General features: G+C 32.8%; 2 protein-coding genes across 2 annotated transcripts in view; one reads left to right on the top strand and one right to left on the bottom strand.

The window, feature by feature from the left end:
• Positions 1 to 498: 498 nt before the first annotated feature.
• On the bottom strand, positions 499 to 9,278 carry LOC133203712 (uncharacterized). Its single transcript, XM_061339479.1, has 3 exons — positions 9,196 to 9,278; positions 3,171 to 3,346; positions 499 to 1,225 (listed from the first exon to the last, which is right to left on the bottom strand). The coding sequence occupies exons 1-3, from the start codon at positions 9,204 to 9,206 to the stop codon at positions 1,074 to 1,076; spliced, it is 339 nt and encodes a 112-aa protein (XP_061195463.1). The 5' UTR covers positions 9,207 to 9,278; the 3' UTR covers positions 499 to 1,073.
• A 4,942-nt stretch (positions 9,279 to 14,220) lies between these two features.
• Positions 14,221 to 24,865, top strand: part of LOC133203497 (leucine-rich repeat serine/threonine-protein kinase 2-like) — a 93,319-nt gene continuing 82,674 nt past the window's right edge. Inside the window, exons 1-12 of the mRNA XM_061339271.1 lie at positions 14,221 to 14,380; positions 14,565 to 14,656; positions 15,153 to 15,235; positions 17,008 to 17,096; positions 18,489 to 18,629; positions 18,829 to 18,960; positions 20,192 to 20,323; positions 20,547 to 20,669; positions 21,075 to 21,187; positions 21,820 to 21,911; positions 22,452 to 22,558; positions 23,435 to 23,564. Of these exons, the coding sequence (XP_061195255.1) occupies positions 14,266 to 14,380; positions 14,565 to 14,656; positions 15,153 to 15,235; positions 17,008 to 17,096; positions 18,489 to 18,629; positions 18,829 to 18,960; positions 20,192 to 20,323; positions 20,547 to 20,669; positions 21,075 to 21,187; positions 21,820 to 21,911; positions 22,452 to 22,558; positions 23,435 to 23,564 (1,349 nt within the window). The 5' untranslated portion in view covers positions 14,221 to 14,265. The remainder of the gene's footprint in view (positions 14,381 to 14,564; positions 14,657 to 15,152; positions 15,236 to 17,007; positions 17,097 to 18,488; positions 18,630 to 18,828; positions 18,961 to 20,191; positions 20,324 to 20,546; positions 20,670 to 21,074; positions 21,188 to 21,819; positions 21,912 to 22,451; positions 22,559 to 23,434; positions 23,565 to 24,865) is intronic.

Here is a 24,865-nt window from a genome sequence, read left to right as displayed (position 1 = left end):
AGTTACAGATCACGTTTGCATTTCGTTCCGCTTCATTGACTTTTGACGGAATTACGGCCATTTCAATTTTTAGGGGTTATCCGCATTTTTTTTTTCTTAACGCTTTCAGATACTGAGCTGATTTTTGGTATGTGACTTTACCTTGATTACTTATAGATCAAGTTTGCATTTCGTCCCGCTTCATTGATTTTTGACGGAATTATGGCATTTTCAATTCTTAACGGGAACCAGATTACACTTGCCGGTAGGGGACTAGTATTGAAAATGCAATACTCTCAGAATGCTTGTTATATATGTTGTGTGTCAATTTAATTATTATATTTTTCAGGTTTTGGTTTTTCTTTATTAGTTCCCTACCGGTGAAACCGGAGGGGACTATAGGTTTCCTCTGAGTCTGTCCGTCCGTCTGTCTGTCCGTCTGTCTGTTTAGCTGTCCCTCTGTCTGTCAGTCTGTCCCACTTGGTTTTCCGCACTTTTTTCCTAAACGCTTGCAGATATTGAGCTGATTTTTGGTATGTGACTTAACTTTGAAGATTTATAGATCAAGTTTGCATTTCGTTCCGCTTCATTGATTTTTGACGAAATTATGGCATTTTCAATTTTCAGCGGGAACCAGATAACACTTACCGGTAGGGGACTAGTATTGCTAATGCAATACTCTCAGAATGCTTGTTTAACAACTTAATAAAACATATTTAAAACCTGGACCAGTTTTCTGATGTTCTACCACACCGGCTACAATCCCAATTAATGTATTTTATATTGCCTTTGGTTCAAGTTTATTACATGCTGAATCCAAGTACATCTTAATTGCCACTCTCTCTCTCTCTCTCTCTCTCTCTCTCTCTCACACACACACACACACACACACCCTCACCCTCACACACAGGTCTAATTTGGACGTACAGTAACAATACAGTTTCATAAGCTAACTGTTTTTAAATCCACTGAGCCACGTGTCCGAGTACGAAATACATCACACAAATACAGCAAGGTTACCTAAATACACAGTAAAAGGGATATTCTGGAGGAACTTCTTGCTCTGAGTAACTTGTACTAGTACGTTGTTGTCTTTAAAAGTTGTTGTAGATAGAAGTTGGTTGAGCTTGCCCAAATTGTACCGGACTAATATTGTCTGGATTAAGATGTTGTGGTGTTTGCCCCAGCTGATAAGGATACATAGGGCTAGTTAATGGAGGCGCATACCCAGGTATTGTTGACATTCCTGTTTTAAAATGCAATTAATATAGAAATATGAATACAGGTGTATGTCTATATTACTATCTCAAACATAAAAGATAACGAGTAGTAGTCATGCTCACACAATAAACGTGAGAGCAGAACAAACAAGGACCTCTGAAAACATCAGAGGTGAAATTAAGGGCCATGGAGGGGTAAGTATCCCCTGTCTACTGGTTACATACTCCGTGAGCCCTTTGTCTTAGTCAGGTAAACGGGGTAATCCATAGTCAATTCTGTATTTAAAAAAGGCTTTACACCTTGTATTTAATACCTCAATCAACTTTCGATCGTACTAATGGAAATTAAAACCCATGGGAATTCAAACAGTTTGTTGGAGACCTGGCTCCAAGACCATAAACTGAGAACAGACTTAAGTCAAAATTTCAAACCAATATAACTTTTGAAATAATTTTGATAATGAAATAAAATTTTCATTATATATTTGAATTTAAATGTTATATGAAATTGCAAATTTTTAAGCAAATATACTAGATAAATCTCAGGATATTAAAAATCAAAATTTGGACTTAAGTCTATTCTCAGTGGTCTTGGGGGCTGGTCTTCAAACAATACAAAGAATACATATCAATTGTCAATAAGAAACTCCAGCATCTTTTAATGTCAATTTCAGAGTACTTGAATGTAGAATCAGAATGATTTCTAACAAAGTAAGATCGAAAAAATACCAATCACAAGATTAAAAAAGTCCGAGTTTCATTTTTACTGAAGAAACAGTTGTCTATGGTGCCAAAAACGCTGCTCTTAATTCTTCGAGAAGAATTGTTGCTTAAAGGGCATGTTGAAAATTCGTACGTTATGATGCTATTTGGTTTGGCAACATTGTATGATTTCAAAGTTTCTAAACGTTCTTTAGAGTATTTTTTAGTATCCACATTTGATTAACACCGCTTCTGGAACATGTTTTTAGTAGGTACTGCTGAAGTTTCTCCTTCTGTTAATACTTTCGTGAGTAGTAAAGAAAGAGGCTTGGTAGAACGTTTACTAGATCCTGCTATATATCTTTGAAAATTAATTTGGAATTTCAAAGATTTGAAGATTAAATAAATAATCTTAATTTTAAAAAAATATTTATCAGCGCCCCGTTATTAGCAAAACTATTTTTGTTTTCATATGAAGCAGAATTTGTTAGATATATCGACGATGTACTGTCGATTAACAATGGTTATTTCCTTTCGTGTGTCGATTCAATATATCCTAGTGAGCTTGAAATAAAAGATACCACAGAGTCTGACACATCTGTTTCATATTTGGATATTTTATTAGAAAAAGACGTTAATGGTAATCTAACAGCCAGGCTCGATGATAAACGTGATGACTTTTAACTTTTCAATCGTCAACTTCCCTGCGAGCTTACTTATGCAGCAATATACCTTCATCACCTGCATATGGGTTTTATATCTCTCAGGTGATTCGATTCGCAAGAGCATGCTCTACGTATGAACAATTTCTAAAACGAGGTAAGTTATTGACAAACAAGTTGATGAAACAAGAATATCAGCAGTCTCGTTTAAAGTCGTCATTTCGTAAGTTCTATGGTCGATACAATAACCTTGTCAGCAAATACAATTTATCATTAAATCAAATGCTGACTGACGTTTTTCATACTATATATTCATACTATATATTTATATTTTATATAGCATACATAATGTTAGGCCGTTATTTACACACTGAATTGTCGACGACTTTTTTTTCCGTTATTACCCGATCATGACAAGAAGCTCACGGCGGGTGTGACCTGTCGGCAGGGGATGCTCACTCCTCCATGCCACTTGATCCCACCACTCATGTTTTAGAGGTCCGTGTTTGCTCTGCTCTAAAATTTGTATTGTTTAATGGGCTTTTGAGCTTGAATACTGTTCGTTATCTCAATACATTTCATTATATAAAGTTTCTTTTCAGACAACCTTGCTGTTGAAACATGGAATTTGTGTTGGATATGCCATTTAACATCGTGTCTATCATGAACATTCGCTGTGTCTGTTTCTTTTTGTTCCTCAAGTTCTTTAAAACAGCCAACACCACAATAATTACAACCAACAAAACGCCTCCCACACACAGTCCAACGATAGCATAAGTATTCCTGTAAAGAGATCAGCTTCATAGAGTAAGTATTCCTATAAAGAGATCAGTTTCATAGAGTAAGTATTCCTGTAAAGAGATCAGCTTCATAGCATAAGTATTCCTGTAAAGAGATCAGCTTCATAGCATAAGTATTCCTGTAAAGAGATCAGCTTCATAGCATAAGTATTCCTGCAAAGAGATCAGCTTCATAGAGTAAGTATTCCTGTAAAGAGATCAGCTTCATAGCATCGGTAAGCTTCATAGCGTAAGTATTCCTGTAAAGAGATCAGCTTCATAGAGTAATTATTCCTGTAAAGAGATCAGCTTCATAGCATAAGTATTCCTGTAAAGAGATCAGCTTCATAGCATAAGTATTCCTGTAAAGAGATCAGTTTCATAGCATAAGTATTCCTATAAAGAGATCAGCGTCATAGCATAAGTATGCCTGTAAAGAGATCAGCTTCATAGCATCAGTAAGCTTCATAGTGTAAGTATTCCTGTAAAGAGATAAACTTCATAGCATAAGTATTCCTGTAAAGAGATCAGCTTCATAGCATAAGTATTCCTGTAAAGAGATCAGCTTCATAGCATAAGTATTCCTATAAAGAGATCAGCGTCATAGCATAAGTATGCCTGTAAAGAGATCAGCTTCATAGCATAAGTATTCCTGTAAAGAGATCAGCTTCATAGCATAAGTATTCCTGTAAAGAGATCAGCTTCATAGCATCAGTAAGCTTCATAGCGTAAGTATTCCTGTAAAGAGATCAGCTTCATGGCATAAGTATTCCTGTAAAGAGATCAGCTTCATAGCATAAGTATTCCTATAAAGAGATCAGCGTCATAGCATAAGTATGCCTGTAAAGAGATCAGCTTCATAGCATAAGTATTCCTATAAAGAGATCAGCTTCATAGAGTAAGTATTCCTGTAAAGAGATCAGCTTCATAGCATCAGTAAGCTTCATAGCGTAAGTATTCCTGTAAAGAGATAAACTTCATAGCGTAAGTATTCCTGTAAAGAGATCAGCTTCATAGAGTAAGTATTCCTGTAAAGAGATCAGCTTCATAGCATCAGTAAGCTTCATGGCGTAAGTATTCCTGTAAAGAGATCAGCTTCATAGAGTAAGTATTCCTGTAAAGAGATCAGCTTCATAGCATAAGTATTCCTGTAAAGAGATCAGCTTCATAGAGTATTCCTGTAAAGAGATCAGGCTTCGGGGCCACCAACATTTAAAAATCTCAGCTCAAATCTCAGCCTCAAATCTTAGATTTCTGCCTCACCTGAGATTTTCCTAAAACACCGTGCCACCAACATTTGTGAGATTCGTCTCACGTAAGCTGAGATTTGAGAAAAATCTTAGACTTATTCTTGTTGTTATATGCGACCTTTTTTCTTATAATTCAGGAAGCTGTTGAATCAATGATTGAATTTACCTTTCAGTTAGTTGTTTATGCAATATTTTGATGTATAATCGCGAAAATACACATTCTACACTTCCTTCGTCTTTTATTTGCAGTTTTGAGTCACTCAACGGAAAGGATTCCATTACGATCTTTGCGACAATAAATATTCACCGAGTCCCCGTAAAATATAATCCCTACAGAAGAATAACACAAAACATATCCAAACTTTATAGTCTTGGTTCGTCTGTCTACATAAACACACAAAAATATACACCGAGGCGTCACTTCCGCCATTGTGACGTTACGTGTCGAAAGATTACAAAGAGTAGATAGGCGGATCAAGACCATATATATACAGGCCGATTACACATTTTTTTCTTTTATTTTGTTTTGTACACTGTCAGATATATCTATTACATTTTACTCTCCATTGCAAAAACGTCTTAAATATAGGGAGTTTTTGTCCCTATTTAGAATAATTTAAAAAAAATCATTTTAAGCGATCAAAGAAAATAAATTTTACCGCCGAAATGATGATTTTAATACTGCAAACTCGGCATTAACAGTAATTAAGAAAACACCGAGTATTTTTTTTTTCTAGCTGATTTTAAAATGCTAATTTTCTCACATGATAATTTTCTTGAGTGTTCCCTAAAATTCGTGCATAAGTTGCGACAGAAAAAATGTCAGTCAAGGGCGAGTAACATAATTACAATTCAATTCAATATACATGTATGCTTGGTTTTAAGTGAACCAATTTATCAAGAAAATTTCGATACAAATTGTTTAATGTCAGGTTATTTCAGGTGTACACACCCCTTCCCCCGAAAAAAAACAAAAAACCTGAATTGAACTACGGACATGTATGTAGGGACGAGGCTAAATAACACATCACATTTTCCACGATCCCCTGTGAGAAAATGTCACAGGAAAAATATTCTTCTTTTCAGGTATAAAATATATAATAATTATTAATTTCAGATATAATAACAACGAATATAGTGAGCAATATTCGTTGTTACACTGGAAACCTAAATCAATCTAACAATCACTTATCAAGTGACGATTAACTTATTAATTCCTATGAAAAGTTTCACGGCGTAATCATGTACTATTTGAAACTTAGGACCATACTTGTTTTTTTTAATCTCAAAATGTAACTGGTCGTATTAAAAAAAAGTCAGACTTATTCTTACAAATAATATAAACGGTCAGGGATATTTGTGTGCGATGCATAGCGAGTATAAAGCAGATGCCCATACGCGGATCTAGAAGGAGGAGGTTGTCGCCCCCTCCCCCCCCCCCCTCCCCTGGAATTTGCAAAGTTATTAAAAGTATATACTGAATCAAATAAAAATTGATTTTGGACACACCCCCTCCCCCCCCCCCCCCATTGAAAACGTGGACCCCACCACTACCATAACGACCCCACCACTAACGAAATAGGTTTTTCAAGTTTGTGAAACGGATTTTTTTTTCTTTTCAAGAAATTTTCGCGGTTTGATACTTTTGGGAAATCAGTTTTACATGTCAAGAAATTTCTGGGTTGGTTTTTTTTTTTTACTTAGATGACAGCCCCCCCCCCCCCCCCCCCCGGAAAGAATTACTGGATCCCTACTCTCAATTAAGAATTTTATAGATTTAGTGAAAATCCAAATTAGACAGATTGGTATCATCAGTGATTAATAAATGGTGATTTATGAATTATTTTGAAAGCATAAAATATTTTTACACAGAAATTTAGACAATGTTTTTTTTTAATATTTGCGTATAATTTACAGATTAGGTATACGTATATTGTACAAGTAAAAAATAACTACCGGAGAAAGAACAAAGAAGAGGCCGTGGAGATTAATATTATCTAATCATATTTTCTTTTCTGATATACATGTATATATAATGTGAATTAATAAATTTGCCTAACCATAAGTAGCACACTAAAATATGAATTTAATTAATAAATGAAAATAATTCTTGCATGAATGAAGATATACATGTTATGTAAAACGTGTCACAAGAATATTGATTTTATTCCTTATTTTTTTTCTTTTGATATAGTTTCAAGTACATTGTTTCATTGCGTGGACAATATTATGAGATTTTTTACATGTGCGTAAGACCCACCCCCCTTTCTTAAAAACGTATGATCTTGTTTTGGGAGATATAAACATGCTCTCTGTGTTTGCACGTTTATTTCATGTATTCATGGATTAACGTGTGCACTGTCATAATATTTGCAACCATTTTACTATAAAATAATTCTGTGAGATTTTATTTGAGACTACTATGTACCAATCTCAAGATTTTCTGAGAAATCTCAGATTTTTTTCTCAGCTGAGTCAGAAAAAATGTTGGTGGCACGCACGTTTCAGAGAAATCTCAGATTTGAGAAAAATCTCAGATTTAAGAAAAAACTCAAAAGATAAGTCTGAGTTTGAGAAAATATTTCATTGGTGGCACAGTTTGGCGAGAAAAACTCAAATTTTCTGAGAAATCTCAGATTTGAGAAAATCTCAGCGTTGGTGGCCCCGAAGCCAGGGCTGGGATTCATAAAACTTCTTAGTATAATCTTAAGTTTAAAAAATCACTTAAGTTTTATATTTTATACTTAAGTCCCCTAAGTATTACTTAAATTTGGTAGAAATACTAAAGTGTAATTCATAAACATATTTAGTGCTTTTAAAAGTATTGACTTAAGTGTCCTCAAGAGGTGTCTTAAGTAGATAAGAAATACTTAAGTTTTTTTTATCAAATTAAAAATAATGTTTTACAGAAGACATTTTAATCTTTCAGTAAGAAACCATGCTATTATATCCAACTAGAAACTTGTTTTGACTTTGAGATGTTTATCAACTGGTAAGATGCAGTATTGTGCAATGTTGATGACAAAGCTGTATCAGTTGTGATGTAATACACATGGAACTAAATACCTCCATCACAAAAGAGTGCGCTTTTTGTTCGGGAAATTGTATGCGTTGCTAGGGTGACCTAACTTAAGGTATGTCACTCGTGAAATTTGTTATATCAAGGATTTTTTGAGAAGTATATTTTGGATAAGTACTCATATAGTATGACTCAAAATCGCAGAGAAAATGGGGGGGGGGGGGGTCAGTGTGCATCTAATTGAGCTACGGTACAACTAAGTTGACCTTTTTGCACTTAAATTGTAACTCTTTGGTTAATCACTTTAACCGTTATCATATTTCATAAGATGAAACCATGGCAATAAACATAATCTTATTTTACGTAAAATAGTTTGAATAATGTTTATCATTGAACAAATTATGCGAATTAATACGCGTAAATTATTGTGTGACCTTTTTGCACTAAAAAGTCTCATATTTGGGGTATTAAAAATCTAAATAGGTAATAGAATATTTTCTTGTATCAAACTTTTTACGACTTTAGTGCTGATCGGTCAAAAGTATCGAGTAGTTTAAAATAATGAAAGAAAAAGTTGGGGTCAGTGATGTAAATTTTGAAATATTGGTCAAAATATGCGATTTTCAGGCAAAAAACTGTGTACATTTTTTCTCGACTTCCTTAATATATCTTCATTTCTTGGCAATGTTTGTTGAACGAAGGTGTGCATTTTGTTATAAAAATATAAATTGAGACCTATATTTAATATTCCAGGCATATCATAACGGAAAATATTCTCTGAGTAAAAGTATATGAGGCTAAAGTTCCATGAAAATTTAATAAATGTGTAGATTTGCAGAATTTTCTGCTAAATATGCTTCCGCCACAAGATATAGTCCCTTATAAGTCTTGCTTCTTTGTGAATTTTTGAGCAGTTTTTTAATTGAATGTTGGACATTTTACATTGTTTAATTTAAATATGTTATAAAGATTGAATTGTAATAAATAGTTTTTAAGTAAGAGGTTATGACTGAAATTTTCTAAAAGCCTGACGAGTGACATACCTTAAGTGCTCTAATTTTCTCAGAATTAAACTTACCTAAGAATTGCACTTAGAATTTATATGAATATGACTTAAGAATTTTTTCTTGGCTAAGAATTTATTGTATACATAAGTGTGAAACTTAGCACAAATCTTAAGTATGTTTATGAATCCCAGCCCTGGAATATAAAGAGATTAGCTGCTATTATTCTTAGTAATGAAAAAACAATTTTCATATTATTCATGTATCAGATGTAAATGAAATATTCCAATGTCAAAAAAGATTCTAATTCAGATTATATGAGACCTTGATCTGCTACATGTGTATTGCTCGAGTAATAAGTACTTTACTAATTTGTAGCCCAAGATGCAATAGCTATCCAAATTTGATGTAGGCTTTATACATAATTCAAATGTAATAGTTATATAATGCAACATCAGAAGCGAACTATTCTTCCTGAATGATAACATCCATGCATGGTGGATTAGTCCAGGACTTATATCCTCTTATTTTAGAGATCATCAATGTGGTGTTACAAAAATGTAAATTATGCTATACTTACAGATCTGACATCTTGCCGATCCTGGTTACATTTTCGGATACATGGCCCTAATGTTAACACGCGACGTGGCATTTCAAAATCGACGTCGTGACGGGATAAAGTTTCAATGTCGATCAACTGTACCTAGAGTAGTGTCGTTTTACGTTTATTGTTGACAGTTGTATTAACTTTAACAAAAATTTGAAAAATTTTACGACAATTTAGGTCATATTATTCTAATTTTAAAGTAAGTACCCGATCAACTACACACGCGTTTAGTTATGATTGTAGCTTTACCTGTACATGTAGATGAAAATTAAAGACTAATTTTATTTATAAAATATCAGTTGCAGTGCTGGATCCTATACTTATTAAGAGGCAGTCCACCAAAAAACCAGGCAATGGGTGGCACATCGCATGTCATGGATTTTAATTATTTTTTGCATGTAGACTTATTAAAGCAAGTGTTTACACATGACAACATTAAAAAAATTTTAGTGCTCCTCTAGCCCTATTTTTGGTAAATGCTTAATTTTAAGTGCAAAAAGGTCAACATAAGGGTAAAAAAAATTACTACGTTTTTATTTTGTTTTATATGTAACAGATACTCAAAAGGTGGATGTGTGGATGAATATTATTTATAGCATAGACTCTTATCTTTTATTTTATTAATGAATAAGGCTCCAATTTATACTTCTTTAGAAAAAATTATATGGTCCAAATTTGAGTTAAGCAAGTAACTTTTTGAATTCAGTATCCAATTTTCATTACGTTATAAAACCCAATACATTACAAGGACAGATTTTTTTTCTTATGTTATTATGAATACAAAGTACAAACTTTTGAATCACTCAATAAAATCAGTGGGAACAGGTATATTGAAAGAAATAAAAGGAGTCAAATTTACCTATTTTTTTTTTTTATAATTTTCCCAAATGAAACCGATCCCGACCGGAATTATATAAAGAAAAAAATACTATAATTGTAATGTTAAATTTGGCTCTTTTGTTGTAATATGAGTAAAAACTTACTTGATTTATTTTTTTAACATGTTATATAGGTGGCAGGTGCCTTTAGTTTGATAACTTTGTTAATTTTTCATTATTTTCCATCGGATCGGGATCGGGTTTTACTGTAAATTTAGAAACATTTCCTAAATTTGGCTCTTCATTTTAATTTATCAGAAAAATATGCTTGTCTTTTATTTCTTTTCAGTCAGTTGACTGTTTTTAAATGAGTGTAACCATAGATTCAAATTTATATATTATTTAAATTACTAATGTCTTTTACGTGCATGAAGATTACATGTAAAACATCTGATTGAATTCTTAATAGATACTCGGTATTTAAAAAAAAAGTATTTGTACATGCATTATGCAACAAATGAGAGCAGACAGCTTTCTAGCTTTATTATTTATCTTATTTCCAAGTAAAATTTCTTTTTTTTTTTATTTCCTCAGGAATTAAAGAGTAAACTCTATCAGTGGCGAAATTAAACTTGCCTAAATACAGGAAATATTTTTATGTGTACAGTCTCGACTTTATCCAAGTTTTTTCTTACCTGTCATCTGCAAAGCCTTTTCCTCTTTTACAAAATTTTATTTTATATAAATAAGAAAATAAGTTCTTTCATATATAGTATCATTATTCAAGAGCCGATAAATCGCAAGCAAAAAGCGGTGGGGGGGGGGGGGGGGTGTCATGACATCATTATTTATAAAAATTGGTTTCATGAACGTGAAAACATTTTAGAATTGGCCTACATAGTCACATGTTTAAACTCCATTTTAAATGTGAGTGTGTGATTGTTTCAATCGCCAAATTAAAAAAATAAATAAGTAAAAGAAAAAAAAAGAAATGTTTCACTAAACCATCTTCCGTTTTAGAGCCAAATTATAGTGGGGAGTTCAGCAGTAGTTTAACTCAATAAATATATTTTTATAACTTATTTTTCAGGGTTTTTTTTCATTTTTAATCGTACTTCGGATTGTTTATTTTGATTTGACTGCATAGATAAATATATTTAAGTTTTTACAAATATCATGAAGTAAACATCTCAACTTCGTTGAATTAAGTGTTGCGTAAATCTAAAACATTCATCATTGATTCCCAATTCTATAAGAAATGTTCATGATAAACACTTCATTAATTATTTTTACGCATATCCTAGTAAATCAGTTGAAAATAATTAGTTCTCAGACATGTATAAAATTACTTATCAAAACGTCATCTAGCTGAGACGCCGCCCGTGTATAAAATACATTTTGATATTAAAATATTATTTAACATTTAGAATAATGCACTCTGAAGAGTAATTAAACAGAAAAAGAGAAATAATTTTTTTTAAAAGTCTTTTTCTTTACACTTTTACGCATAAAATTTACAAACTTCTCTGGAAACTTGTAACTATTTCATTGTGACGCAATATTAGTCAGGTATATGACGTCACTGATACATCAATGGAAACGTGGATTCAACCTGAATAATAGAGCCAATTTTAATCTAAATATTACGTCTGGAGGCGAAAATGAATTATATTTTGAAAATAAATTATTTAGTTTTTTGTTTAATTATTTTCTTTGGTGTATCGATTCTAAATATTTCACTAGGATTCCGATAAAAAGGTGTTGAGCAGATTTACCGATGCCACGGGAGATAACTCTTGCATCACAAAATTTCATAAAAACGTCCTTATATTTTGCCAGAAAACTACTATCAAAAGTGTTTTTCCCACCTATTTTATTTTTTAAACAAAAAGTTGAAATATTTCTAGATTTAGTTAAGTGTGAATTATAGTCCTGTTAAAAATGTATTAGAAATTACAGTTCTTTGTTTCTGACCTACATTCAATGGTTTATATAGGGGCATTCAAAAACACAAAACACAAAGATATTTTACTAAATAAGCAATTATCAAACAAATCTTCAATTACATTATTCCTTTTGGGCTACATTGATATTGGTTTTAATAAAATATCAAATATTCCTCACATTCGATGTGCCGCCTATTAATACAATACTGCCTGGTTTTACGGTGGACTGCCTCTTAAAAATATCAGGATCATATTTGTCTATAGTCTAGACTACATCTAAGCATAATTAGCATATACTTCTTACCGATTTCATTTTTTAAACTGGGGGCTCAGGAAGGGGTTCTAATTTTATGGGTTTTTTTTTCTCATCAGAAAAGAGGCAGATTTGAAGGCTCAATTTAAACTTTTCATGTTCTCTCTGGGAAGAGAAGTCTCTGATGAGACTGTAGCTCAACTATAAGTGTGTACTTATAATAGAGGAAGAGAAAATATGCAGGGATTCGGAAGAGTTTTTCAAAATATTTTATACCAATAAAGAATCAAGTATCCAATTGTTTTCTAAATTTGAAATATTTTTTTATTAATGAATTTAAAACTGACGCCTCCTCCTCCTCCCCCCCCCCCCAATCCGCCTGTTTTGGCGATATCTATAGGCCTACATAGAGAATCGTGTTCAACGTAAGACTTGTAACTTATAACATAAAATATTTAAGTGTAACGGACGTGAGACATTAACTTGATCTGCTTCACTGTTTTTGTAGTTTTGTTGATTTAAAGAAATATGTATATATCTACGATAAACAGGATTATTGTCTCATAATGATTGTTTAAAAAAAAAAATTGTGTTTGAATTTGGGCAAAACTTCATTTATAGGACGTTCTAATTCTCTAAGGAACATTGTAAGGGTGGCACATCACAAAAATAAAATGCTTCATTAATTGTTCCTTCTTTTTTTCTTTTTTAACATTTGTTTTTGTTTGTTTGTTTGTTTTTATTGGCTATTTCCATAAGGAAAGTAAAGATAAGTGTAGTTTATAGCAAACTCCTGAATTTCAGTGATTTTAAAAGTAAAATTTAACCTTACAATTAGCCTTCGTAATTACAGTCCATCCTAGAAATTACCACCTTGCTTTATATTAAATCATTTATAATCACTAGAAGTAAATGTTCAGTTTATTTATGATAGAATCAAATAGTAACACACAACACTTAGAACTCTAATTTGTTTCTCCGTTTTTATCAAACTCAGATTTTGTAAGTATGTATGCCTTAAATTTCTCAAGGCAAAAACTTTGCACAGGAAAGTCATTCTGACTCAGAAATCATGCATTTTTTTCCATGCAAATATTTTCTGAAGTTATTTCTGTAACGCTGATGGTTTGGGCTGGAGTTGGAAAAACTGGATAAAAAATGTATGATTTCTGAGTCAGAATTACATTCCTGTCAGTGCAAACGACGAAGACAAGAGAAAAAAAATACAGCAATTTAAATTATTTTCAGCATCTTCCAATTTCATCATGTAAAACTATGTCAAACTGCTGTACATAAAAGTTTAAAGAATGATGAGTATCATTTTATTCGTGCATTAAAGGAAATAAAATTTCCCATTATATTATAATTGCTTGAAAAGTAAAACCCACGTACTATTGCTACTTTTCCAATTTTAAGAGTGCTTTACGTATTTTTCATTTTATAAGTCTTTATTTTTACGTATTTTGATTTGCAAATTTTAATATCATGACATTTTTTCCTATATATTTATACACAATAACCAATTTTGGGATTTTTTTTTTAAATTTCCCGCGTTTTCTTTCTTCATAGACGGCGCTGTCACATCATATGATTCTCTGATGACCGGAAGTAAACACTGCTGAGTTTATCGTAGCGGGAAAGTCGGCTGCTGTTGTCAAATAATATTATAAATCTGATATGGTAAAAACACATTTTTACACAATCAATCTCCTTGAATTCTTGTAATTTACCCTAAGTCAAAGAACGAGCTAACTGCATGTCTTATTTGTAATATGATATTCCGACAAAAAATGATGTTGACATTTTACCGCCCTGACCAACGAAAACAATAACTAGGCCTATATTATTGGAGTTTTCAAAATATCTTTTCCCGTATATGCATCATTTTCTCATATTCATTTCTTTGTTCTTTGCGCACTCATTGATTTGGCTCGAACATGTAGGTAACTTAATTAAATCTTGTGCCATGGCCAACGTGATTCTGAGGGCAGACTTGCCCTCGGCCTTGGATGCGGACAATGACCTGATGGACAGCATGGAGGACGAAGAAGTCCAGTCTATCATGATGACCCTACATCGGTCACAGAGTGAGGAACTACTACTGATGACACTGTATAAAATCAAGGAGAATCTCGGCAATGGTCAGTTATTCTTTGGGTCACTTAATAATTAAATATTATTTATAGTTGTGTGTTGTTAACAGCCCTGGATTATATTGTTTTACTCATATATGTGTGTTGCAGAAAGTGTATTGCTCATTTTAATGTTTCTAACTTAATGTAAAGAAATTCCTCTGTTTTGATGTTGTTCTTATTTTTATTATAGATGGTGTTGTGAAGGGGTTACTAAGCAGAGATGTGGTCAGGCACATTGTTGGGATAATGAACAACTTTTCCTCCAGTGCTGGAATTCAAAAGGTAGGCTGTTTTCATAATTTTTATAGTTGCAAAAATAATACTTTAAGCAGTTTTCTTGAGTAAATTTTTAAATATTTTGTCTGTACACAATTCCGTCATTAACTTTTAATTATCAAGAAATTTAAACCAATATGGCAGGGTCTTTTGTCTTTTAGTTTTATAATACTGACCACTACCCCCCCCCCCCCCCTTTTTTTTCACTTACCTTGACCAATTTAGTTTCTAACTGATCAGATGTAATCTACTTGTTCTTGTCTTAGTCAAATCAATCGTTTTTTCACTGTGCATGGTCTGTATTTGACCTGTTGACCGTTAAGCATGAGTGCATTTGAAAACATTCATTGAGGCTGTGTGAATAGCTATCTGTAGGAAATAAAAAGATTGGACCACACGAACCATTAACTAAAGATGATAAGATTTCACACTGCCTCTGAATTTTTTTTATAAGATCTTTTCTACTTGCTGTATGACCACTGTCAATTTACTTTGTTTTCAGATTGGTTTAGAGCTGGTTGATGCCTACGTAGGACTGTGTCCTGATGTGTTGGAGGAGACTCAGTATTCAGACACTGCATACAGGTACACTTTTTTTGTTTTCTACCTGAAAAAATAGAAAGTTATAGATATAGTACTTATTATTATGCTTCCTGTCAGTTTGTCTCTATATAATCAATACCCAACTATTTTCGCATAGTGAACGTTCTAAGGATTTATATAGCGTAAGCATATTATGCCGAAATAGTGCACGGCTCCTGAAGTAAATCCGACAGCGCCCACACAGGGGACCGAACTCACGACCCTGAGATTGTCAGTCCGACGTGCTACTGATTTAGCCATGGACACCGTTATCTGTACTGTGTATTTTAATTATATTTATTTACATTTGCAAATATTTTTCTTAGATGAACCTATAGAAGAGAAAATATGTTCAATTCTGTATGAACTTATTAGGGGGTCAGAGGTCATGGCGTGACCGAATCACACAGCGAAACGATATCTTGTCTACATATTTCTGTCACAGTGACACTGGTTTCGGAACTTCTGAACCGTCAAAGCGATGAAAAAGATAAAATTATTGAAACATATATTTTTTTTTTCGTTCAACAAATGATCGTTAGATCTTTCTTCAGTGTGAAGAATGTTTCTAATTAGCCTAAAATCACGCTTACCTTTTTAACCCGAAATTCCTTTGAAGGTATGTAAACTGAAGACGATAGCACCGCTTTTGACTTTATATATAAAGAACTCGTACAATAATAGTAAGATAATTCCCAGTAGCGATCATTGTTTTTTCATTATGAACAGATATTTCCTGAACTGGACTGCTAAACATCAATGTAAGTATTCAAATGTTGGAGCGAGGCGAACTCTCAAGACCAAACAACTTCTAGGTCATTGCGCGTCACAACATAGCAATACGGCGGGCCGTTCGTGTAATAAATGCAGTTCTATTCAGAATATTCGTCTCAAATGTAAATAAAAGTAATAAACAACAATGTTAAAAAGTTCACTGGGAAATGAACTTGGTTGGTACGTGATCAAATCTTCTGAGAAGCCCTTCGGGCTTCACAGGATTTGATCACGTGACCAACCAAGTTCATTTCCCAGAGAACTTTTTAACATTGTTGTTTATTTCTTAAATAAACTTAGTTTTAAATATTTGATACTTAAAGAAAAAAATAAACAAAATAATTTTTCTTATATAGTTTCTTACAAGATTTTTTACCTTCACTCAACTAAAATTGCATGAAACTCTCTGTACATTATACCTTATTGCAAGAACACTCAAAATTAAGAAAAAAAGATTATGACGTACATGTACATATAGCACAAAGTGACATCATAATAGGGAGTAGTGAACATAAGAGGAAATGGAGAAAATATTGTCGTTTTTATACAACAGTCAGCATAATAATAACACTAGTGTTGTACTTTGCATGCACTATGCCTAAATAGTAGTCAGGGTTTGACACATAGTGCACTTGCCTCCGGCTCGTGCACCGTGTGTTAAACCCTGACTACTATTCAGGCATAATGGATGCAAAGCAAAACACTATTATATAATTAGCAGATTTTGAAACTGTTCTTCTATAATTTTGTGAAACACCTTCATTTGCACTTTACATTTTTTGTCAGTTTTACTGATAAAAATATATTTGTGTTGAGTTGCTTTACACAATCTCTGAAGAAATTAAAATATCAAAGTTCATTAATTTTTTTCTTTTACTGGAACCTTGCAAGGTGTGCTAAGTAAATTAATGATTAATTTGGATGCAGAATTTTTGCACAAAGAATTGTGATAAATTATCTGTTATTAAGAAATAAACTGAAATAAATTTGTAATTTTATAGAGTATTGCTGAAAGCCTTAAAAGACTTTTGTAAGGATGAGGAAATTCAGGAGAGAGGAATAAAAATGTTCAGCCATCTGTTAGAGTCAGGTCAGTTAGAAAGAAAGATTTAGATTCAGAATTTCAGAGTGTTAAACATTTTACTTGTTTACAAATAATGCACACATAATCTCATGTAGTAAAAGCTCAATAATAGTTTACCACTCTTCAATGTACCTTAGTTTTAAGAAAAATAGTAAACTAGATGTAATTTTATTCTAGGTGTAAGATTTTCTCTTAAATCTCTGTATGGGACCAAGAAAAAACTTTGAGATACCAGAGATTTTTAGATATTCATGATATTGAGAGTAAAACAGGGTTGTGGATAACCAGTCGCCCACTAGCAAATGAGAGTAAAATTTGCTGTGGGCGATTAGATGTTAAAAATCTAGTCGCCCACATGAAGAAAGATTTTTTTCTGTAACATAATCGCATTTCAGTTTCTTATTTTATGTACATGTACTTTCAGTTTTTAAGAAAACGCTCTATTAACCTAGATTATTTGTGTTGCATACAAGCATATTATTCAAACATGTACGTGATTGAGATCAAACATGGCGATTTATCGAAGTGGTTAAATCTCCGTTAAATCTGATAATACAAGCGATGTTTGAGATTGTTCTAATAGAAATATTGTATCAATCTGCTATGGTTGTCACACCATGTCAAATGCACACAATTAATAAAAGATCGGAATCGAGCTTCATCACAGGTTGTGTATAATCAGTGGCGGATTTAAAGGGGGTGCACCCAGCGAGCACCCCCCCCCCCCCAAAACTGTCAAAGTTAGCGTAAATCATAGTTTCGCCAAGAAAATGTAAAAATGTCTACTCTTTCCCTACAAAATCTCTAAAATCCAGAAGCTTCCAGGGGCTTCGCTTATTCTTTAGGTATTTTACCCTCATTATCTCAAATGCTCAGATATCTCGAAGTGTTTTCTCAGTCCCATCCAGTTCTAGATCACGAGGTTTGACTGTACTTATAAATAACGTTGATTGGTTATGTATTGAATAGCCATATCTAGTTATTGGTTATATATTGAATAGCAATATCTAGTTATTGGTTATATATTGAATAGCCATATCTATTTAGTACTAAGATGTATGAATTACTAGAGAAGATTTAATCAGGTTTTCAGTGTATTTATCCTCTGCCAGCTAGATTTTGCATTTCATTTGGGGGTTTCATTTCTTTCGGACCTGTCTTTTTAATGTACAGTCTGTACTACTATATAATAGCTGATGGGGATTCTGTCTCCAAGAAGTAGATAATATATTGTAGTACACTGTACCTTACTGAGGCATATTCTTGTTCAATTAGAAATGACAACTAGGATTTTAACATTTAATTCTTTCATGCTAACACAATAGGGTCTCTATATTTGCTTACATACATTGTATTATTTTTAAACTATCTTAGTTGACAGTAGACATTTTTCTACAGAGAACTTGAGGAACAGTTTATTAGTTGATGACATGTTCGGAGCTGTGGCTGACCAATCATTGATAGCTATGAAGATGTATCAATCCAATGCAAATATTCAGAGGTCCAGTTCTGTCATATTGCATCACATTCTTGAGGAAGGTAAATTATTTACACATTTTATGCAGTGCAAATAAAAAAAAAGATGTTTATTTAAAAACATACTTGATACCAGATTGGTGTTTACACAAGTATATGTAAATTGTGTGGATCTTACTAGAATTTTGATTTTTATTTCCTAGAACTAAGAAATGGTGTGTAAAAAGCCTGTAAATCTCCATGTGGTGTTATTTTTATTTAGATGCTGAACTTTTAGAAGCCTTTGTTGATGAAAAACTAGAAACATTTCTGAAAGACATGAAAGAATTCTTATCAGAAGCTTCTGTGCTTGCAGCCATGTTTAAAGTCCTTGAAACAGTGGCCCAGGCAGACGGTGAGGCATTTGAACAATATAGTTTTATGTAACAGTTGTTTAATCATGTGTCAACTGTCTTCTACAAATCCCATGGTAAAATTTGAAGGGGGCATTTGAAAATTGCACACTCACAAGTCCGAAGGGCATGTAAATTGGGAGGCTTAACTAAACCTCCATGTTGTTTAGGATCATTTTTATTTGTGAATAACATAACGGATCAAATTGGATCAAATTAAATAACATCAATAACATTAATTATACTTAAAAGTGTTTATTTGATTTATTCATCCAAAGTGAAGCATAAAATTTTGACAACATGTTATTCTACTGCATTTCCAAGGAACTTTTTTGCATTGGAGTTACAAGAAGTGTACAGGTTGAAAACAATGGCATGACACTAGATACTCTTGGAAAAATGGTATTCCTTGGCATGAAATGGCAAATAAGAATAAATAAAAATAAAATTCAGGTGGTGTAAATTTGTAAATATTTGTTTATAAGGCTAGTGTAATTAGTGGATACACCTGGCTGAATAGGGCTGGGACGATATATTGAGATATCGATAATATCGATTCTGTGTGAGGAAGATACACACATATCGATACATATGAAGAAATATCAAAATATCGCCCAGAAAGTTTCTTTGTTTCCTCAACATTTTGGGTTAAATGTATAAAATAAATATGCTAAATATCAATATACATTTAAATATGAAGTACATAATAATTAACACCACTTGTGTAAAATAATTTTGTTTTAGAACAGATATACAACTTCTTTGAATAAATTATTCTTATTTGTGAAGAAATGTTTTGTTCATTTTCACATACGAAAAAAAAGATGTTAAAACCAATTCAACATATTGTGATACATATCGTGGCTCAAATATCGTGATATGTATCGATATAGAAAAAGTTGTATTGTCCCAGCCCTATGGCTGAAGGGAATTTGCTGAAAAAAGATTTGGCAAAGACTGTATTACATGATTGTCAGTCTCATTTTTTGTCTGCAGAGCCTGAGAGTCATAGGTTTCTGATGAAATGCAGAAATAATATGTAATGTTTTCTACTTTTTAGAGATTTTACAGCTAATTGTTATTTTTATTTGATATATATAGAGAGACTGTAATATTTACAGATGGTAGTTACCTCCCCTTTCTATGTAATATTTACAGATGGGTTGTTACCTCCCCTTACAATGTAATATTTACAGATGGTTGTTACCTCCCCTTACTATGTAATATTTACAGACGGTTGTTACCTCCCCTTTCTATTGTCCCACCAAGTAGACAACTATGTCCTGGACTCATTCTGTAGTGTCTCAGCAGATCAAACGCTCATTGAGGCGGCGTGTGATCTTCTCATGCAACTCAAGAGAGATGGTAAGTCAATTTTGCTAAACTTTGCAGTCCAATAAGGTAGTGAAGATCTGTTTTGGATGCTGAAGGCTGTATCTTATTCTGAAATCTGTAAAAGGATTTTTTAAAAGTTCAATTAATGTTCAATGCATGATTTCTCGATATGAAAGAAGTTAATATGAATATGATAGACTGTTAAAGTCATCCATATAATTGCTACTTTTAACATCTTGTTCCCTGTTTTTAGAAACTGTTTGCACCACTCTGTGTTCCACTGACTTCCTGTCCAGTACACTAGTACCACTGATGACCAGCCACCCTTGTAGTGGGTCTATTATGGCAGCAGGGCTACAACTGTTCTGTTTATTTTGTAAGTGATTTCATATCAGCAGGGCAGATAAATGTTTATTATTTTCAAATTCAGACCTTTTAATTACTTTATGATACCTGATATACATGTATATAAGCCATAATACATGTCATATGAGTGTAGTTTTTGATGCTAATTAATTTGTATTGTACAGGCCTGTAGAAAGCATTTTCAGTTTTGGGGGCACAACCAAACATTTTCTCATGGGGTGGGGGGGGGGGGGGGGGGAGGGGCTACCAAAAATACAAAAATTCCTTGACAAGCACCCCCCCCCCATTCTTACGGCCATGTTGTAAGTTGCATCTGTTGATTTATGTGTAGGTGAGAGGGTGTATGCTGATGTAATGTAGTTTCTGATACTGATTAATTTGTATTGTTAAGTTGTGTCTGTTGATTTATATGTAGGTGAGAGTGTGTTTGCTGATGTAACAGATGATGAGGAAAATCAACTGAGTAAGCAGTGGTGTGAACTCATCTTAAATGCCATGCTCCGACTGATGGATGTCAGAAATGTACAGGTAAGAGATGTAAACCGTTATTCATTTCAGACATTAAAATTTGTACATATTGCTTTGAATCATACTGCCTTTTCTCTGCATTAAGAAACAGCAAATAAATTCTGTGAAAGATTTTATGTATTGAAACAGCTACAAAAAAGTTTGACACACACTTTTTCTTTGCAATCCACACATCTTCTGGCTGAAGAGAGTGGTTATTTTATTTGTATCCCAGCTCCCCAAAATATTATTTTATTCTTGCAAGGGATTTATCTGAAAGACAAGTAATATTACTTTAGATTTGAGAAATTATGACATATTTAAGCTCTTATCCCACATTCTCTGCTTTTTTGAGTATAATTATTTATAGTAAGGCTCTATTATATTTAATAGTGCATGTTTTTGAAGGTAACAGTTGAAATTGACATCCAAGGAAAAACGTTGTCAACCAATGCATATACACATCTGACATTATCGTTGTGTTCCCATTGTCAAGTGTGTTGCTAATGCTGAGGATAACATTACAAATTGCTAGATGCATCTTAACCAATCAGATTTTAGTATTTAACATGAAAGTATAATAAACTAAAAATCCTAACTAGAAATTTGTTATTAAAGTAAAAGGTAATATGAAGACTGGTTTTATTCCACAGATCTGGAGTTGTAAAGCCATTGTTGAGTTGTTAAAGGTTTGTCCTAGGGCACACAGTGAGATTGGAGAAAACATCGTCAACAACATACCTCAGTAAGTCGTGTGAGACGGTAATCAGGGAGACTGTAAATTAGAATAGAGCACATTTACAGAGTCCTCTAGATTTCCTATCTTTAGAATAACCCCTTTTAAGACATTGCAGTATCTGTGTCAGAGAACAGTGTTAAAAGTACATCAACTAAATAGAATATTTGTGTTTGTGTATGTAACAAGTGAAAAATTCTCGAGAGGGACGTTAAACAACAAACAAACCAAAAAAAAAATATCTTTGGAAGCTTTGAGATAACTTCTGCTAATCATATAGAGTAATCTAATTGATATGATTGTGGTTAATTTTCAAAGGAGTAAAGAAAATGGAAGTGTGTAAGCTATTCCATTGAATGTTTCTCTAGGTCTCCATTTCGTAAGATATGTGGGTGACATTTTGATGGTTATTTGTGTGTATGTGTGTGTGTGAGTCTGTAAATTACTCAGTTTTATATTTCTCCAGGTTTCCACTTCACACGATGTGTGTGGGTGATATTCAGATGTTTGTGTGTGTGTGTGTTTAACTTCTGTTTTATGATTCTTCAGGTCTCCACTTCACACGATGTGTGTGGGTGATATTCTGACATACAAGAGAGATAAGGAGGTGTTTTCCAGTGCCTGCGAGGCTATGTATTGGTTGGCAGCTGACCATGGTAAACTCAATGATAGGACTCGTTCAATCAAGAAAATTCAAATATTTTTTCATCAATTAGAAATTAAATATTATTATGCTTCCTGTCAGTTTGTCTCTATATATGCAATACCCAACTATTTTCGCATAGTGTTCTAAGGATTTATATAGCATAAGCATACTATGCTGAAATAGTGCATGGCTTCTTTTTCTGAAGAAAATCTGACAGCGCCCACGCCGGGGACTGAACTCACGACCCCAAGATTGTCAGTCAGACGCGCTACTGATTTCGCCACAGACACCGTTATCTAAAGTACTGTAGTATAATATATATAAAGTTAGCTTCAAATATTTTACACTTAAAGAAGAAAAGTAAACAAAATGATTTTTTCTAAAAAAGTTTCTTGCAATTTTTCCCCCTTCACTCAACTAAAATTCTCTGAAACTATCTGTACATTATACCTAATGCATGGAACATTCAAAATTAAAGAAAAAAGATTATGACGTACATGTAGCACAACGTGACGTCATAATAGGAGTGTACTAACATGAATGTAAGAGGTGATGAAACATTGGAAATGGAGAAAATATTGTCGCTTTTATACAACTATCAGCATAATAATATCAATAAAGTGTTGTATTTTGCATGCACTATGCCTAAATAGTAGTCAGGGTTTGACACATAGAGCACTCGCCTCTGGCTCGTGCACCATGTGTCAAACCCTGACTACTATTTAGGCATCGTGCATGCAAAATACAACACTATTATATAAATATAGAACTGAATGTTGTGCTATGAGTTAACAACTGAAGATCCTGAAATTAAGGAATATTTAAACATCAGATCAAGGAGTAAACATATAGAATGCTCTAAATGGCAGAATAAATTCTTCTACAGAGCAGATCTGTGAGAATCTTGTGGAAAAGAATGCTTATATGGTGGTAATGGATGGGATCAAGCGCCATTTTATGTGTCCCCGGGCTGTGGAGTGTGGCTTGAGGGCCCTCAGAGCCATGATCATCTTCCAGTAAGTGTCCGATATCTGGCAGAAAGGTTTGTTTTATGTTTATTATTTAGCCTTAGTTGGAATAGGAGCAACAAGGTTTAGTAGTTCATGTGTGAAGTGTATGTTGCCTATTTTCTCCCCATTTTGGATTTTTTTTGGTTTGTTTTTTGTGCATTTTGATTATTAGTTATAAAGAATGGCTGAAATATATATATATATATATATATATATATATATATATATATATATATATATATATATATATATATATATATATATGGGTGAATTAAAAAAAAATGACCAAATGCATATTTATCAACCCACACTAAAAATACAGGCAATGAAAATAGATTTCTATGTCTCAGCATATGTCTTTAGATAGTGTCTAAATTCCTTCCAAATATCTCGTTGATATCTCAATTAACAAAAAAGTTATGCCCAAAAATGATGCTAAAATTGTCAGGAGTGCAACACCTTTTTGTGACATTTTGAAATTTCAATATTTTTTGGAGATCTGTGAAATAAAAAATAATGCTTCATGTCGAAAATGAAGACTTTCCTGATAATATTCAAAGCATTGAGCTTTAAATGTGGACTGTAGTAACTTTTGTTTAATCAGGTTGTGGTCATGGCTGATGTTTAAAAAAATGTTATACCATGTCAGGAGTGCAACAGAAAAAATGTAGTGTTGCCAAAAAAACATCAATTGTAAAATTCTGATAGAAAATTAAGACAAAAAAGAATTTTGGAAGTGTAAAATAATAACTGATATACATTTTAAAACTTAAAAATGTTATATAAATCACAAGCAGCATTAATGAGAGTCAAGTATATGTGCATACCCCAAAATGTCAGGAGTGCAACATTTGATATTTTGCTCCCAAGCATGAAAAAACTATTATCATTATATGATTTTCTGATTTTTATTTTGGAAAATAGAGACACAAAGAACATTTTTACCAAATAGATTTATCAATTACAGGATCTGTCTGTGCTTCAGATCCATATTTCTATGGTCAGGAGTGCAACACATTTTTTTAAAGATTCAAGTTGTGTGACGAAAAGACTTCTATTCATGCTTAGAAGTATTCATTAATTTATAATGATCCTTTTGTATAATATAATGCTAAATTATTGACAGTTTTATTATTAAAACACTTCCTTTTTCAATTTTATCAATTCAGATGTGTTTTTATCTTTTTTGTGATTTTTTTAATGAACATTAAAAATAAACACACTAAAACATTGTCATAAAATTCGAGTAATTCCTCCTCAACTTCACTGAAACAACAGAACAAGTTCTTATGTAATTTTCACTTCAC

The sequence above is a fragment of the Saccostrea echinata genome, unplaced genomic scaffold (genome assembly GCF_033153115.1).
Source record: "Saccostrea echinata isolate AGI-Se365-2 ecotype Australia unplaced genomic scaffold, CSIRO_AGI_Sech_v1 ptg000051l, whole genome shotgun sequence".
Classification (NCBI taxonomy): domain Eukaryota; kingdom Metazoa; phylum Mollusca; class Bivalvia; order Ostreida; family Ostreidae; genus Saccostrea; species Saccostrea echinata.
The sequence above is the reverse complement of the archived record's forward strand: the minus strand, read 5'-3'. Positions and strand labels throughout refer to the sequence as shown.